Source organism: Sapajus apella, unplaced genomic scaffold (assembly GCF_009761245.1).
Source record: "Sapajus apella isolate SASKATOON/1434 unplaced genomic scaffold, GSC_monkey_1.0 scaffold121, whole genome shotgun sequence".
Lineage (NCBI taxonomy): Eukaryota > Metazoa > Chordata > Mammalia > Primates > Cebidae > Sapajus > Sapajus apella.
Genome location: NW_022437061.1, coordinates 941,742 through 956,349, shown reverse-complemented (window position 1 = coordinate 956,349; position 14,608 = coordinate 941,742). Strand labels below are relative to the sequence as shown.

General features: G+C 34.6%; 1 protein-coding gene across 6 annotated transcripts in view; it reads left to right on the top strand.

The window, feature by feature from the left end:
• The window catches only part of ANKRD17 (ankyrin repeat domain 17), a 175,655-nt gene that overhangs the window by 115,993 nt on the left and 45,054 nt on the right, over positions 1-14,608 (top strand). For 4 of the 6 annotated variants that reach the window (XM_032260974.1, XM_032260973.1, XM_032260970.1 and 1 more), the window contains 3 exons: positions 3,352-3,500; positions 12,036-12,147; positions 12,287-12,432. In XM_032260974.1, the coding sequence (XP_032116865.1) occupies positions 3,352-3,500; positions 12,036-12,147; positions 12,287-12,432 (407 nt within the window). The remainder of the gene's footprint in view (positions 1-3,351; positions 3,501-12,035; positions 12,148-12,286; positions 12,433-14,608) is intronic. The other 2 variants (XM_032260971.1, XM_032260975.1) reach the window with 1 other exon arrangement.

The window sequence follows — 14,608 nt, the reverse complement described above, 5'->3', positions numbered from 1 at the left end:
GAAATGCTGGTAACTTTCATCTGATCTCTTCCCCTTTTTTATTCATTGGTCTGTACTTAAAGGATGATTTTTCTAATTTTAAAACTGTTTCAGTAGCATTACATATGATGAGATTATACATTTTTTTCCAAGTTTCATCTTTTAAAAGAATAATAGAAAACTAAATTGTGTAGTGTTTAGATATTTAGCCAACATTCAGATACTAAGAACCAAGCTGAGACAGATTTTATACTTATAAATATCTGTAAAGTTTATTAGTTCTCCTTTAATAGCACCTCAATAGTTATAACATGTGGAATGAAAATTTCTGCTAGTCTAAGGGTTAAATAACCACATTGGAAAAATACTAGTAATAATTAGTAGTAAGAATTGTACCACTCTTATTGATGAGTGTAAAATTTTTCTATAGATTTGAAAATCACTACTAATCATGACTAGCTGATTATAATAATTGGGAATGGAATTTTAAAAATATTAAATATCCTGTGAAAGTTGATTAACACTAAATTTGATACTATGTCCATGGCCATGAATTTATTAATAATAGTGTCCTATTATGTCAAACTACCAAAGGATGTATAGAGTTAAATATTACTTATCCATTTAATAAAGAATAGGCATTACATAATAATGGATGTTTAAAAAAATTTTTCGATATAATATCAGAGTTTACCTGATGTGCTTGGGCATAGTTGTCAACAATGATTTACTAGTTTTTACAGTTTTGTATGCTGATCAGAATTAACAGAAGTTTGTAAAGTATATTTTCTTTTGATTCATAATTGAAACAAAAACAATTCTGTTATATGTGTTCCCAGTGTTCTGTATAAAAAATTTTTAAGTGCACATAACTTTTTAGGAAATACAACAAATGTTTGTCATAATACAGAAATATTTTACTTTTTTATTATGCTCATTTCTATGGGGAGAGGAAAGATAGCCAGAAGGAGGAAGAGTAGGATTAAAAACATTTGGCTACTTCCCTGCAACTCATCCCTGACAACAGGCATGTGCACATGCACACACAAACACACACATTCATGCACTCACTTTTGCAGCCTCAATCTTAAATTTCTATGGTAGGATGTATTCTTTCAGTTGCTTTATGATGATTTCCACTTCTTTCTTAGGGCTTTGAAGTATATTATAGCCTCATTAGTCTCATCATCTTCTTTCCCTCCCTCTAGTACAGTCCCTGTTCTTAATTTCTTAGTCTTCATTTACTAGACTTATATCATAAAATTCGCCAACCAAAATTGTCTGTCTTTCCTGTTCTTCACACTTGCCAAACCAGAATCAGCTCCATTTAACCTGTCTCAACACCTTGCCTTTGCTATCATCTCCAGTTCCCTTTTCCCTATGTTGACGTTAAAACTTTTCTTACATGTGGTTCTCCCTCTCTAAATCTAACCCTGAAATGAAGCCCCACATGTAAAAATTTTTACCATAGTTCCTTCAGTACCTACATATTTACGTTTGTTACTTTTACTTGTAGAGAATGCATGTGTGATTGACAGTTACTTAATTTTAGTAAACCAGTTTCATAGGTACCCCAAAGGAAATGATGAGATAATTGATTTTTCCTATCTCCTTTTAGATGAGGTGATAAGAACAACCAATTTGACTTAAAAAAAAAAAAAAAGCTGTAATTTTAGTAGGTTTTTTTTTTTTAAATATTCCAGTTGAAATGTAAATTATAATTTAGTCATTTAACAAGAAAGTTTAGATTTTTTTTAACCTGTTTAGTATTATAAAATAAAATTTAGTGATTCAGACAGACTGGTGTTCATCCTGTTTAAGTGACTTTTTGTATTTAACATTTTTACTGTGAAAATCCAATCAAAGGAGGTATGGAATCAATTTTAAGAGCTGTAGATTTTATATTATTTTGAAATTTATATCTACAATATGTACATTTAAATTATCTTGATCTTTTTATAACATACAAAACTATCAATATGGAGTAACAATATCAAGATCAGTAGATGATCTATTTAATATATTAGTATATGACCTTTTCTATTGGTCTGGATCCTTAAGGATTCAAACAGTGTTTTGTTTTGTTTTGTTTTGTTTTGTTTTCTCCTTCGTTTTTCCTTTGGCTTTTAACTGGACTTAAAAATGTATAATTATAGAATGTGTGTTGCTATAATGTATAGTGTATGTTTGTGCCTGAACTAAGGATTTCATGTAAAATAGATTTCTTAAATTATAATCATGTTTATAATTGTTACAATAAGATAAATTTTAGTTTTATTCTTGACAGGATCTTAATCTCTTTTGCCTGGTTTCAGATCCAGTTGTGAATCATGATTGTTTTCTGTCTGATGTAGTTGATAACTACTTTGGTAATACACATCCACACTGCTGTTGACCAAAGATAAATGCCCATACTTTAATATTATAGCATTTTTAATGCGGTTGGGGGATTTGATGTTCACATATCAACTCCAGAAACAAGGCAATGAAAGAATAAAGTACCCTCAGCTAAATCTACAGTATATCCTATGCCAGCATATTTGGAGTCCTCCCATCTCTAGTACTGACCAGAATAGCCTTTTCTTAAGTTGCACATTTTAGTAAAAATAGTAACACAGCAATATCATACTTAGAAGAATAATAATCCATATTTGAAGAATGTGTGCATACATTTATTTCTACCCTAATCTTTTAATTTTGGCCTAAGTTAGTGTGATTGCTGGATTCATTGGTGAACATTTTAGCCCCCTCAGAAACAATTCTTCATATGAGCAACTACACTTCTATATGAGGAACAAATTTTCATATTTGAATATCCTGTCATACAGAGGGCTACGATGCACAATATTACTATATTCCTGTCTGCAGTTAGTAAAACAGTAGGAAGTGTTTTAAATGATTGCATAGTGAGATTTCTCCCTCTCCAAAAGTAATATTATTTTTACTGGTTCTAGAATATAAGGTGTGAAATTGGCAAGTAAAAACCACATATTTCCCCTTCTGATCTTGACTGTTTGACCTTTGATCCGTTTTCTAAGTAAGATATAATGGACAACTTTCCATTTGCATTTATATTTAATACATAAACATTTTTATTTTCAGGGTTATTTTGAATTAAGCTTTTACAACTACTTAACATAACAGGGGAATTTATTTTTCAGTTGGATTATTATTTAGAAAATAAGTTACTCAATATACATTATAATTTTAGACTGTCATCAGTCAATAAGAACTAGGAAAATTAGTTATTAGTACTATAGTAGTCTTCCTGTAGACATTTTGTTTTAAGAAGTCTTTATTTTCGAGTTAATATGTCTTACTGTTACTTAACAATGTTTCATCCTTATTAAGTGCAGTTATTTTGTTTAACAGCAGTCAGTGGAAGAGCATCTGCAATGTCAAACACTCCTACCCACAGTATCGCTGCTTCCATTTCCCAACCTCAGACTCCAACTCCAAGTCCTATCATCTCTCCTTCAGCCATGCTTCCTATCTACCCTGCCATTGATATTGATGCACAGGTAAGTCCCACATTTAAGAGAGAGGGTTTTTCACTGGAATTATGCCATAATTACAAACATTAACTTTTAAAGATTTAAACCATGAAAGATTGCTTTGTCTCTTGGTAAAGTCTTGAGCCACAGTTTTAAATTAGTTAGAATTCATATTTAAAAAATAAAATGCCAAATATAGATTATTAGTGATAATTATGTGATGGTCTGGTTTCCAAGGTCATCAAGTAACCATTTTTTAAAAAAACTTTAGAAGAGGGTATAAAAGAAATACTAATAATTAATAGAAGATATGGTTTGAAATATATAATGGATTGCATGTAAAAGGAAATGGGTTCTAATATAAAATTTATATTTTTATATGTCATATACATGATTGACACCATATATACATGGCCATCAGGACGGAGAAATGTTTGCAGTTTAGTTTTTGTATTTTGATTAGTATCTGGTGTGTGTACATTATAAAACTTTTAGTTTTATATGTGATTATTTCTTTATAATAAAGCCTGAATTTTAGCAGAGGGAACACTGGGAGAAAGAGAGAAGAGTGAGTGTGTGTGTATGTTTGTGTTGGATGGACCATTAAGGGCATGTACTCTTAACCTATTAAAAATAAAGTTTCCTTTTTATTAAAATGTTTCTCAGTAACACTATGGAAAAGGAATTTTATTTCTGTTCTTACTTGTTGCCCACGTGTCTGTTGTTTTATATGTACTGACTTTGTTGTTGTTGTTGAGTACTTAAAATTGCTAGGGAGATTGACTATTTTTAAGGAATCGTCTCATCTAATCCTCAGACCATTCATGAAGTAGCTACTCTTAATACCCTTCTCCCTGAAGAAGACACTGTAGCTATGAGAGAGATTAAGCATTTTGTTCAGTCACTTCATTTAGGCTATGAAGCAGCAGGGCTGGGAATACTCAAGTCTGACTTCAAAGACACCACTCTTTCTTTTTTCTTTTGTAACGGGTTCTCGCCGTGCTGCCCAAGCTGGTCTCAAAACTCCTAGGCTCAAGCGATCTTCCCGTCTCAGCCTCCCTGAGTAGGTGGAATTACAGGTGTACCATCACACCCCAAAGACACCACTCTTAACTACCACCTACATAGCCTTTAAAAAAAAAAAACTGAGACATTCATGTGATGAACCATAGTTATTTAAATTTAATATTGGTAGTATTGCAGAATTGGTTTGAACTTGGCATTGAATTTGCATTATTTTTCTCCAATCTCTTTTGCTTTGAGGCTATCATGTTATTATTTTTTCTTTTGATACGGAGTCTGACACTGTCACCCAGGCTGGAGTGCAGTGGTGAGATCTGGGCTCACTACAACCTCTGTCACCTGGGTTCAAATGATTCTTCTGCCTCAGCCTCCTGAGTAGCTGGGATTGCAGGCGCCCACCACCACACCCAGCTAATTTTTTGTACTTTTAGTAGAGTTGGGGTTTCACCATGTTGGCCAGGCTGGTCTCAAACTCCTGACCTTAGGTGATCCGCCTGCCTCAGCCTTTCAAAGTGCTGGGATTACAAGCATGAGCCACTGCCCACGGCCGAGACTGTCATGTGTAGCAAGAAGTAGTTTTCTGATTTTTATGGGCCCAAGAATTGATCCATTAGCAAAAGTAAGTACTTCACCAAAATGTAAAAAGACTTCTTTATAAAAATGTTTTTCAACAGGCACAGAAAAAGTTTGTCTAGGTATTGATTTTACTGAATATGAAATTATTGTAGTGATGGTGAAATGATTTTTCCTGGGTGTATCATTCACCAACTATCACTATATTATAAATTAATTCTGAGAAGTTACATGTAGTTTTTTAATTAAAAATTTTTTTAACTTACATTTTAAACATTGTAGGCATGCTTTTATAGAAAGATTTGAATATGGCTCCTTAAACATTTACTCTTTATTTATCTGATCAGTACATCAAGGTTGGTCATTTGTTGGGTTAGCCAAACCTGAATTAAACTACTCTCTATGGAGTTTTACCATACATGTTTAGGTAGACATTAAAAAGTTCCTACCTTGGAAAAAAATACTGTTCAAAAATAATTGTTCACATTTTTTCCCTTTTGATATTTGTTTTTAAAATTTACTAGTTTTTGGCCAGGTGTGGTGGCTCACACCTGTAATCCCAGCACTTTGGGAGGCCAAGGTGGGCAGATCACCTAAGGTTAGGCGTTCCAGACCAGCCTGGCCAACATGACAAAACCCTGTCTCTACTAAAAATACAAAAATTAGCTGTGCATGGTGGCACGTACCTGTAATCCCAGCTATTCGAGAGGCTGAGGTGGAAGAAGTGCTTGAACCCAGAAGGCAGAGGTTGCAGTGAGCTGAGATCATACCATTGCATACCAGCCTGGGCAACAGAGTGAGACTGTCTCAAAAAAAAAAAAAATTTACTAGTTTTTATATCAAGCAGATACTTACATGATTAAAAATGAAGATCCTTTTGTATTCAATCCATCTGAAGTTTTTGTTTTGATAAGAAATAAAAATTTCATGGGCTCTTAAACATAGTGGGTACTTTGATTATGTGTGATAATATTGTGCTGCGACAAATGATATAATGAAGAAGTTAATACTAAGATTCATCTTCTGTTCTGAAAGATTAAACATTCTCTAATATTTGGATCTTCCATTTGTTTATGTAACAAACCTTAACATACAGACTTAACACTTTGCAGATATTAACTTCTTTAACTTAATATTTATAACAATCCCACGAAGTAGGTACTCTTATTATTACCACTTTTCATTTTAGAAATATAAGACGTAAAGATATTAACTACTTTGTCCAACAGCTAATTAATGGTGGAGAGTATGTGAAATTATCTTTTACTTTTAATGGTGTAATTTGAATATTTTTCTCTATTCTTACTGGTTTGCAATACAGAGAATAGTTTAATCACAGTGATTTAACCAGAGAAATTAAAGAAGCTAGCAAAAATTAGTTAACAGTGACATATAATATGTTACCATTAAAGCACTCTACTTTAAAATTCCTGCATTCTACTTGTTCATATGAACTAGTTTTAAATAGGTTATTTATTTTACTAATTATTCTCATTTATTGAATACATTGAAGTGCTGTCCCACTTTTTAAGCTTACATATAGCCTGACTGGTTTAGAAAGCAAGATATTAAGGATTTCAACAGTTGTGGAAGTTTAAAAAAAAAGTTCAGCTCTTTAAGTCCTAGTAATCAAAGTAATTTAATTATATTAAGAGTAATTAATAGATGATGTACCCCCCCTTTCTTTTTTTTTTTTTTAAGACAGGGTATCACTCTGTCACTGAGGCTGGAGTGCAGTGACACCATCACAGCCTGCTGTAAGCCTTGAACTCCTGAGCTCAAATGATCCTCCCACCTCAGCCTCAAAGTAGCTAAGAGTGCAGCCATTCCACACCACTTCTGACTAATTTTTTGTAGAGATGGGGTTTTGCTGTGTTGCTCAGGCTAGTCTCGAACATCTGGCCTCAAGTGATCCTCCTGCCTTAGCCTCCCAAAGTGTTGGGATTACAGGCATAAACCAATGTACCCAATCTACTTCCTTTTTTAAAAACAGTTCAGTGCTTTTTCACCTGAATTTCAGCTCATTAAAAGTTGCCTTTCCAGCCGGGCGCGGTGGCTCAAGCCTGTAATCCCAGCACTTTGGGAGGCTGAGGCGGGTGGATCACGAGGTCAAGAGATCGAGACCATCCTGGTCAACATGGTGAAACCCCGTCTCTACTAAAAATACAAAAAATTAGCTGGGCTTGGTGGCGCGTGCCTGTAATCCCAGCTGCTCAGGAGGCTGAGGCAGGAGAATTGCCTGAACCCCGGAGGCGGAGGTTGCAGTGAGCCGAGATCGTGCCATTGCACTCCAGCCTGGGTAACAAGAGCGAAACTCCGTCTCAAAAAAAAAAAAAAAAGTTGCCTTTCCTTCAGTATTGCCATCTGTGTTACTACTATTTCTTATTTTTCATTTTGTATCACTGTTATTGAATATTCATGTTGATATTTTTACATTAAATATATTTTCATTTTTTATAAGCCAGAATTCATCATAGCAACCTCTGTTATGGTATGGAATGGTATATATATTACGGCATCGTGGGCTAACTGAAATTTTCCTTAGAATGTAAACCCGAATGCGCTCTTAACGCTCCAGACATCTGCCTCCTTATTCAGATTTTGGACTTTCTCTTAGATATGTGACAAGTAATATAACTTCTTAACTAATATAACTTTGTGCAATATAATTTGAGTCAAAGGATCCTTCTTTCAAGTGGTACTTTGCCTTCTACAAAATCATCAGCTGTATTATAATTATTTCCATGACCAGTATTTGAAACACCTGTTTTTTTCTTTACCTTGTCATTATTAATATTAACCCAGCTTTCTATTTCAGACCATTTTTCTATTGATGTACTGAGAAACAGAGTAATATTTCTTGCCATTTTGGGATTCTGTAGGTATTTTTAGGAAGATGGAAACCTCGCTTCAGACTTTTCAAATTCTTTCATTATTGCCTTAAAAGATTATCATGTTAGTTGGTTTAGTTTCTCCTTAATGCAGAAATACAGTGGAGTTGCCCACTTTTAACTTCACTTCCACAAGGAATTTAAAGCTGCTTTCTTAAGTTTTCAATGTTTGTTTCTTGAAATCTCATAATACATTATTGTGCTTCTCTCCTAGTTTGAACCTGAATTTGCCCAGCATAGTAATCACTAAGCTTTATCTTTGTCAACCCTAGAGTACTTAGTAGAATGCTTTGAATATAAAAGGTGCTTAATAAATGTCAGTTGAATTTATGTTTTGTAACGTTTGAAAAAATGTTTTACTGGTCCACTAAAACTTTCCGTGCTTATCTTTTGCAAATTTTGTGTACATCTCTTCATTTTCTGTTTGAGATTGACATAGCTTTCCTAAATTACTCTTTAAACCCTGGAAGAATTTTAGAAACCTTATAAACTTCATCACAAAATTGACTCTTCTGCTGATTGCATATGCACCAAAGTATAGTGAACATAAGACACAAACACTTAACATTAGATTCACCACAATCTGCTGTCCTTTAGGGCCCTTTTGTGATAATAGTGGGAAGAACAGGATTTTGTTATCAAGATCTTTCAGCTTTTTAAAGCCCATCTCTACCAATTGTTAGCTTGTGTAGCCATCGGAAAGTTATTTATCAGACCCTTTATCTTTTTTTTTCTGAAATCAGATATAATTTCTTCCTATAAACCTGAAATGAAGATCAGATACTCTAACACAGTAAAAGCTGTCACTCATTTAAGTTTCATGTCCTTCTCCATTGTTGTAGTTGGTGCATCTCTCCCTTGTGGCCATCCCTGATCTCTGCAGTCAGTAGCTCTGCTCTCTGCCAGCCTCTTCTGCAGAGCAGCTTTTGCGGTCTCCCTCTTCATCACTGACTAGTAGGCTTTTTCTTTTTTCTTGACTCTTACTGATTTTGCCTTTTGTCTTTTGTTTTTCATTTCTTATAATAGAATTTGGCCTTTAGAGTTATTTGCATTCTGGGAGAATATGCTTTTCCATTTTGTGATTATTATATACTTTCTAGAAATACAATGTGTAACTGCAGTCAACGTTATATGTAGTCCCTTGTTTATTATGTTTATTAGTAATAGTTTTTGAATCTGTGAATTTTACAGCTATTGCCATTCATTTTACTTAACATTTATTGTTTCCTAAGTAAAGCATCACTTATAAGTAGAAATACAAACATGAATAAGATACGTTCCTTACTTCACAGGAATTTATAGTTTCTGTGGGTGACAGACATGTAAGGCAGATTGGTGATAAGTACTGTAATAGAGGTACATATGTGAAAATGAGGGGAATACTTAGAGCAACACTGCCTAGTTGAAAAATAAGGTGAGACACGTTTATAATTTTAAATTCTCTAGTAGTCACATTAAAAAATGTGAAAAGAAATAAATGAATTTTATTTTATTTTTATTTTTGAGATGGAGTCTCACTCTTGTTGCCCAGGCTAGAGTGCAAGGGCGTGATCTTGGCTCACCGCAACCTCCATCTTCCAGGTTCAAGCAATTCTCCTGCCTCAGCCTCCCAAGTAGCTGGGATTACAGGCATGCACTACGATGCCCAGCTTATTTTGTATTTTTACTAAAGACGGGGTTTCTCCATGTTGATCAGGCTGTTCTGGAACTCCTGACCTCAGATGATCTGCCCGCTTCGGCATCCCAAAGTGCTGGGATTACAAGCATGAGCCAGCACGCCCGGAGAATTTTGAAATATATTTTATTTAACTTAATATATCCATAATACTGTTTTAACATGTAACCAATACAACACAATTGCTGAGATAATTGACATTTTTACTTTATACTAAAAGTCTTCAAAATTTGGTGGGCATGTTACCTTTATAGCTGGAGTGATCAAATCATTTTGGTTTTCCTAGGACTTTCCTGTTTTAACATCAAAAGTCCCTCATCCCAGAAACCTCCTCAGTCCCAGATTTGTCACCCTACTTATATCTTAATTTGGATTTCACTGGAAATACTTGATTGTATTTAGATTTGATTAAATGTGCAGTCAAACAGTAGATTCATGTACTCAAATTGTTTGAGACATCCTAAGTTTTCCAATAACCAGACTGAATATCAGTTATTAAATTTAAAGTTAAATACAATTAAAAATTTAGTTCTTCTGTTACACTAGCCATATTTCAAGTGCTAATAGTCACATGTTGCTAGTAGAGTACTAAAAGTATCTAGCTGGAGGTGTTGGCACAGGCCTGTAACACAGCTACTCGGGAGACTGAGGCAGGGAGAATTGTTTGAACTCAGGAGGTGGAGATTGCAGAGAGCCAAGATCGCGCCACTGCATTTCAGCCTGGGAGACAGAGCGAGACTCCGTCTCAAAAAAACATAAATAAAAAATAAAAGTATGAGAAATTAGATAGTTTGCTAGGTTAGCATTTAAACTGTAACAGAGTATGGTCACTATTGTTATAAGAAGGCAGAAGCAAGCCATATGTAGATAGTGTCATGTCTCATAATAGTCTTTGTCTTTAAAAATACACAGTACAATTTGGATGTTTGGTTCCTTTGTATTTTGGAGCTTCTTTCTCAAACACAGCTAAGTTACTTGGAAACATTTTTTAAAATTTTAAGATCTACTTTTCAGTTTGTTAGGTGGGTCCACAATTGCTAATTTGGCCCTACTACTGAGGATTCTTTTTGACATCCTGTGTGTTTTGAGGTCTTTCTACTCTGGCTGGTGGGAAACAAACTATTCTTGGCCCCGTGTGACCTCTGGGTATTATTCAGCCTGATTCTCTCTGGTGGTCCTTCCCTGGCCTTGGACAATTTCCTCATGCACATGGCTAATCAAAACTCAGCTGAAGATTTGACGGGAATACTCTGCACATCTCCAGAGTACCCTCTCTGCAGTGCTCTCCTCTTCAGTAATCTGCTCCATGAATTCTAGCCACCTTGACTTCTCCATATTCTGTCTTCCCAAGTTGGGGAGACTGCCAGACCCTGTTTGGATACTTGCTCTCAGCACTGTAGCCTGGAAACTCTCCAGGCAGTAAGTTGGGTTAATCATTTCTGTCCTCAGGGATCATTTGCACTGTCTATCTAAACACCATCGTTTCAAAGAGATTTTTTTTTAAGTTATTTGAAATAGGAAAATAAATCTGATATATGTTTCTCCATTAATGGCCAAAAGCACAAGTGAATCACAGTATTTCTTTCAATTTCTTTCATGTGATTGAAAGTCATACTTTATTTTTCTTGATGCTTGCTTTAAGTAAAACTAGTGCTTACCAGTTTCCCATTGTATTTAGCTTCTGGTTGGAATTCGAAAAAAAAAAAAAAAAAAAAAAGGAAACCTAAATAAAATAGGTGAAAGTTCCCTGACTATTCAGGTGAAAACAAAAAAAAAAAAAAAAAAAAGAATTGCCCGTAAAGTTCAAATATTTATTTGTAGCCTTAAAAAAAAAAAACTCACAAGTTGGCTACTAATGTCGAAAAAATTGAGTAAACCATTCTCTCCCCTCCCCTCCCATCCCCTCCCCTCCCCTCCGCTCCGGTCCCCTCCCTTCCACTCCCCTCCCCTCCCCTTCTCTTCTTTCTCTTCTTTCTTTTCTTTTCTGAGATGAAGTCTCGCTCTGTTGCCCAGTCTAGAGTGCAGTAATCTCAGCTCACTGCAACCTCTGCCTCCCAGTTCAAGTGATTCTCCTGCCTCAGCCTCCTGAAAAGCTGGAACTACAGGCGTACACCACCACACCCAGCTAATTTTTGTATTTTTAGTAGAGACGGGGTTTTACCATGTTGGCCAGGATGGTCTTGATCTCTTGATTTCATGATCCACCCACCTTAGCCTCCCGAAGTGCTGGGATTGCAGGTCTGAGCCACTGTGCCTGGCCGTAAACCTTGCTTTTCAAATGCTTGATATTGTAGAGTGATACATATGTATTTGTGTGCATTTGGTATGTTTGTATATTGTGTATTTGATATTAACATCTTAAATTATTTAATAAACTAACCAAAAAATAATTTTTTATAGACTGAGAGTAATCATGACACGGCGCTAACACTTGCCTGTGCTGGTGGCCACGAGGAACTGGTACAAACACTGCTAGAGAGAGGAGCTAGTATAGAGCACCGAGACAAGAAAGGTAGGGCCTACTTTTATTTGTTTTTGGAATGCTGGTCAAAAAGTCTATTTAGAAACATTATTTCTTAGTCCTGTTTTGAAGGTTATATATTTTGTTCCTTTGCTTAGCATATAGTGAGAAGATCATTATTTTTCTCCAGGTTTTACTCCACTCATCTTGGCTGCCACTGCTGGTCATGTTGGTGTTGTGGAAATATTGCTGGACAATGGTGCAGACATTGAAGCCCAGTCAGAAAGAACCAAGGACACACCACTGTCTTTGGCCTGTTCTGGGGGAAGACAGGAGGTAATGTTTCCCCTTAGTGTAATTGTTTTCCTCTCTCTGTTTAGCAAATGTGTACTTTCACTTATATTATTTTTTCTGTCACAACAGTGCTTCGGCATTTATAGACTTATCACGATAACTGAAACTACTGTTTACAAACAAACAGATGAGTATCATTGTTAGCTATAAGCTGTCTTGCCAGAAAAATCACACATTGTTTAGAATCCTGCTCATCTAAAAGTAATACTGCCATAGGAATCCTTGTTTATTGAATTTAGGGTGGGAGAAAGACTATTCAAAGTCAAATCAGTAAGTCCTAGTGTATAGGGCATATATTCACTCATCTTTGCCTGCCGTATAGTACATGGCATAGAAGATACTTAATACCAGTCTCTGTTGCTATCTGTAAGATTAGTAGAGAACTAAGAATACTCCATTTTTATGTGTTTTGAAAACTCTTGTCTTGTTTTGATTTTCCCCACCCTTTCTCAACTCTGGAGGCAAGGTTCTTGGGTAAGATGGTAAGATTATACGACCTTTCGGTTTTTTAAGGAAACTAGAAAAACCGATAGAGATTAGCTAGACCCGAGAAAATACAGCTTTACACTCACTTGTATATCTTTTGGCATTTCATAATCAGCTGGATAACCCTTTTTTCCCTTTTTCAAATCCAGTCCTTTGTACAGAGGATATAAACCAGATGTGTTATCTCCATAGATTTCCTTCTCTGTCAAGGAATTATTGAATCTTAGATTTAGAAAGCACATTAGGTCATTCAGATCAGTGTCTTATTCAGCTTTAAAATCTTTTTTTTTTTCTCTTTTTTATTTATAAGGTTTTCCTATTTATTAAGCCTGAAGTATGCCTTATTTGTTTCCCCACACTTCTTGGTTTTGTTCTTTAAACAAATGGAAAGATGTTTATACCTTCTTCTATCTCCAAATATTTTTTTCCTGAAGTCACCTATTCTCTGTGTGAAACAAGTCCTGTTTTGGTTGTTAGTCTGAGAATACCTTTTCCAAGTCCTTCACCATCATGACTATTTCACCCTTTATGTCAGTATCCTTCTTGAAATATTATATGTAAAGGTACTCTGACCCGCGAACTGGGAATCTATTATCTCCCATTTGAGTATCTTAAAGTAGCTTTTTCCCCTAGTTTTCCACAGTCAAAACACATAAGGTTATATTGAACTCTAGTTAGTTAGACGCACTAGATTTTTAATATAAACTTGTAAATAAACAATTTTAAGAGATGTAATAGTTCCTATACAAAAGAATGGGAAATCTAATAAAATTACGTTAAGTGCAAGAAGATAGGGCTTGGTGATCCTTCATTATGTAAATTAAAAAACTGAAATCTGTTAACAGTGATAATATAGGCATGGTTTTTTTTTTTTCCATAATTTTTGTTCCCTTATATTTGGAGTAGATATTATATTCATGGATAGTTAGATACAATTATTACTAGAATACTCCACAAAAGAGACAAGGAGTCTGGCCTATCCCTACTATTTTGTTTCTTCTAGTTGTGTCACTTTGTTCTTCTATAATTCATAGTAGAGGCAATAGATATGTTAAACGTATTATAATCCAAATACTAAGATAGTGAAAAATAAACTATTTAATTTGATGAATTATTTCTACCATTCCAGAAAAAGTAAAAATTCCCGTCAATCCTGGAAAGCAAAATTTTGCCTTGACTGAAATTTTCAATCATTATGTAGCTTGAAAAAATACTTGCTTTATATAAGAACAAATTTTTCAATATTGAATCCAGAAGAAATTAGTTGATCTCCTTTATTTAAAAGTAACATTAAAGGCAATAGGGCACTGTAATTTTTATGAATTATGTATTTCTGTTAAAAATGTAACATGAGGTTGTAACAACTGTAGAAGTATGTTAGGGTAATAATTTTGCCTGTGAACACTTTGTTACTTTAATTTGGTGTCAATAGAACAGGTAAGTATTTTGAAGTGATTAATAAAATGTTGGAGTCATTTTACTATAAAGTCACAAATTTTGTTTTATATTGGATGTTTTGGGAGCAGAACAATTTGAGAAATTTGATTAGAGTGTTCTACTATACTGTTTATAATATAGCCTAATGCCATATTTTTTCTTGTTTTTATAACCTTGCCACATAAGTGGCCTAGTCTTACTGACTCTGAAAGTAAAAAGTGATGGACAGAATGTC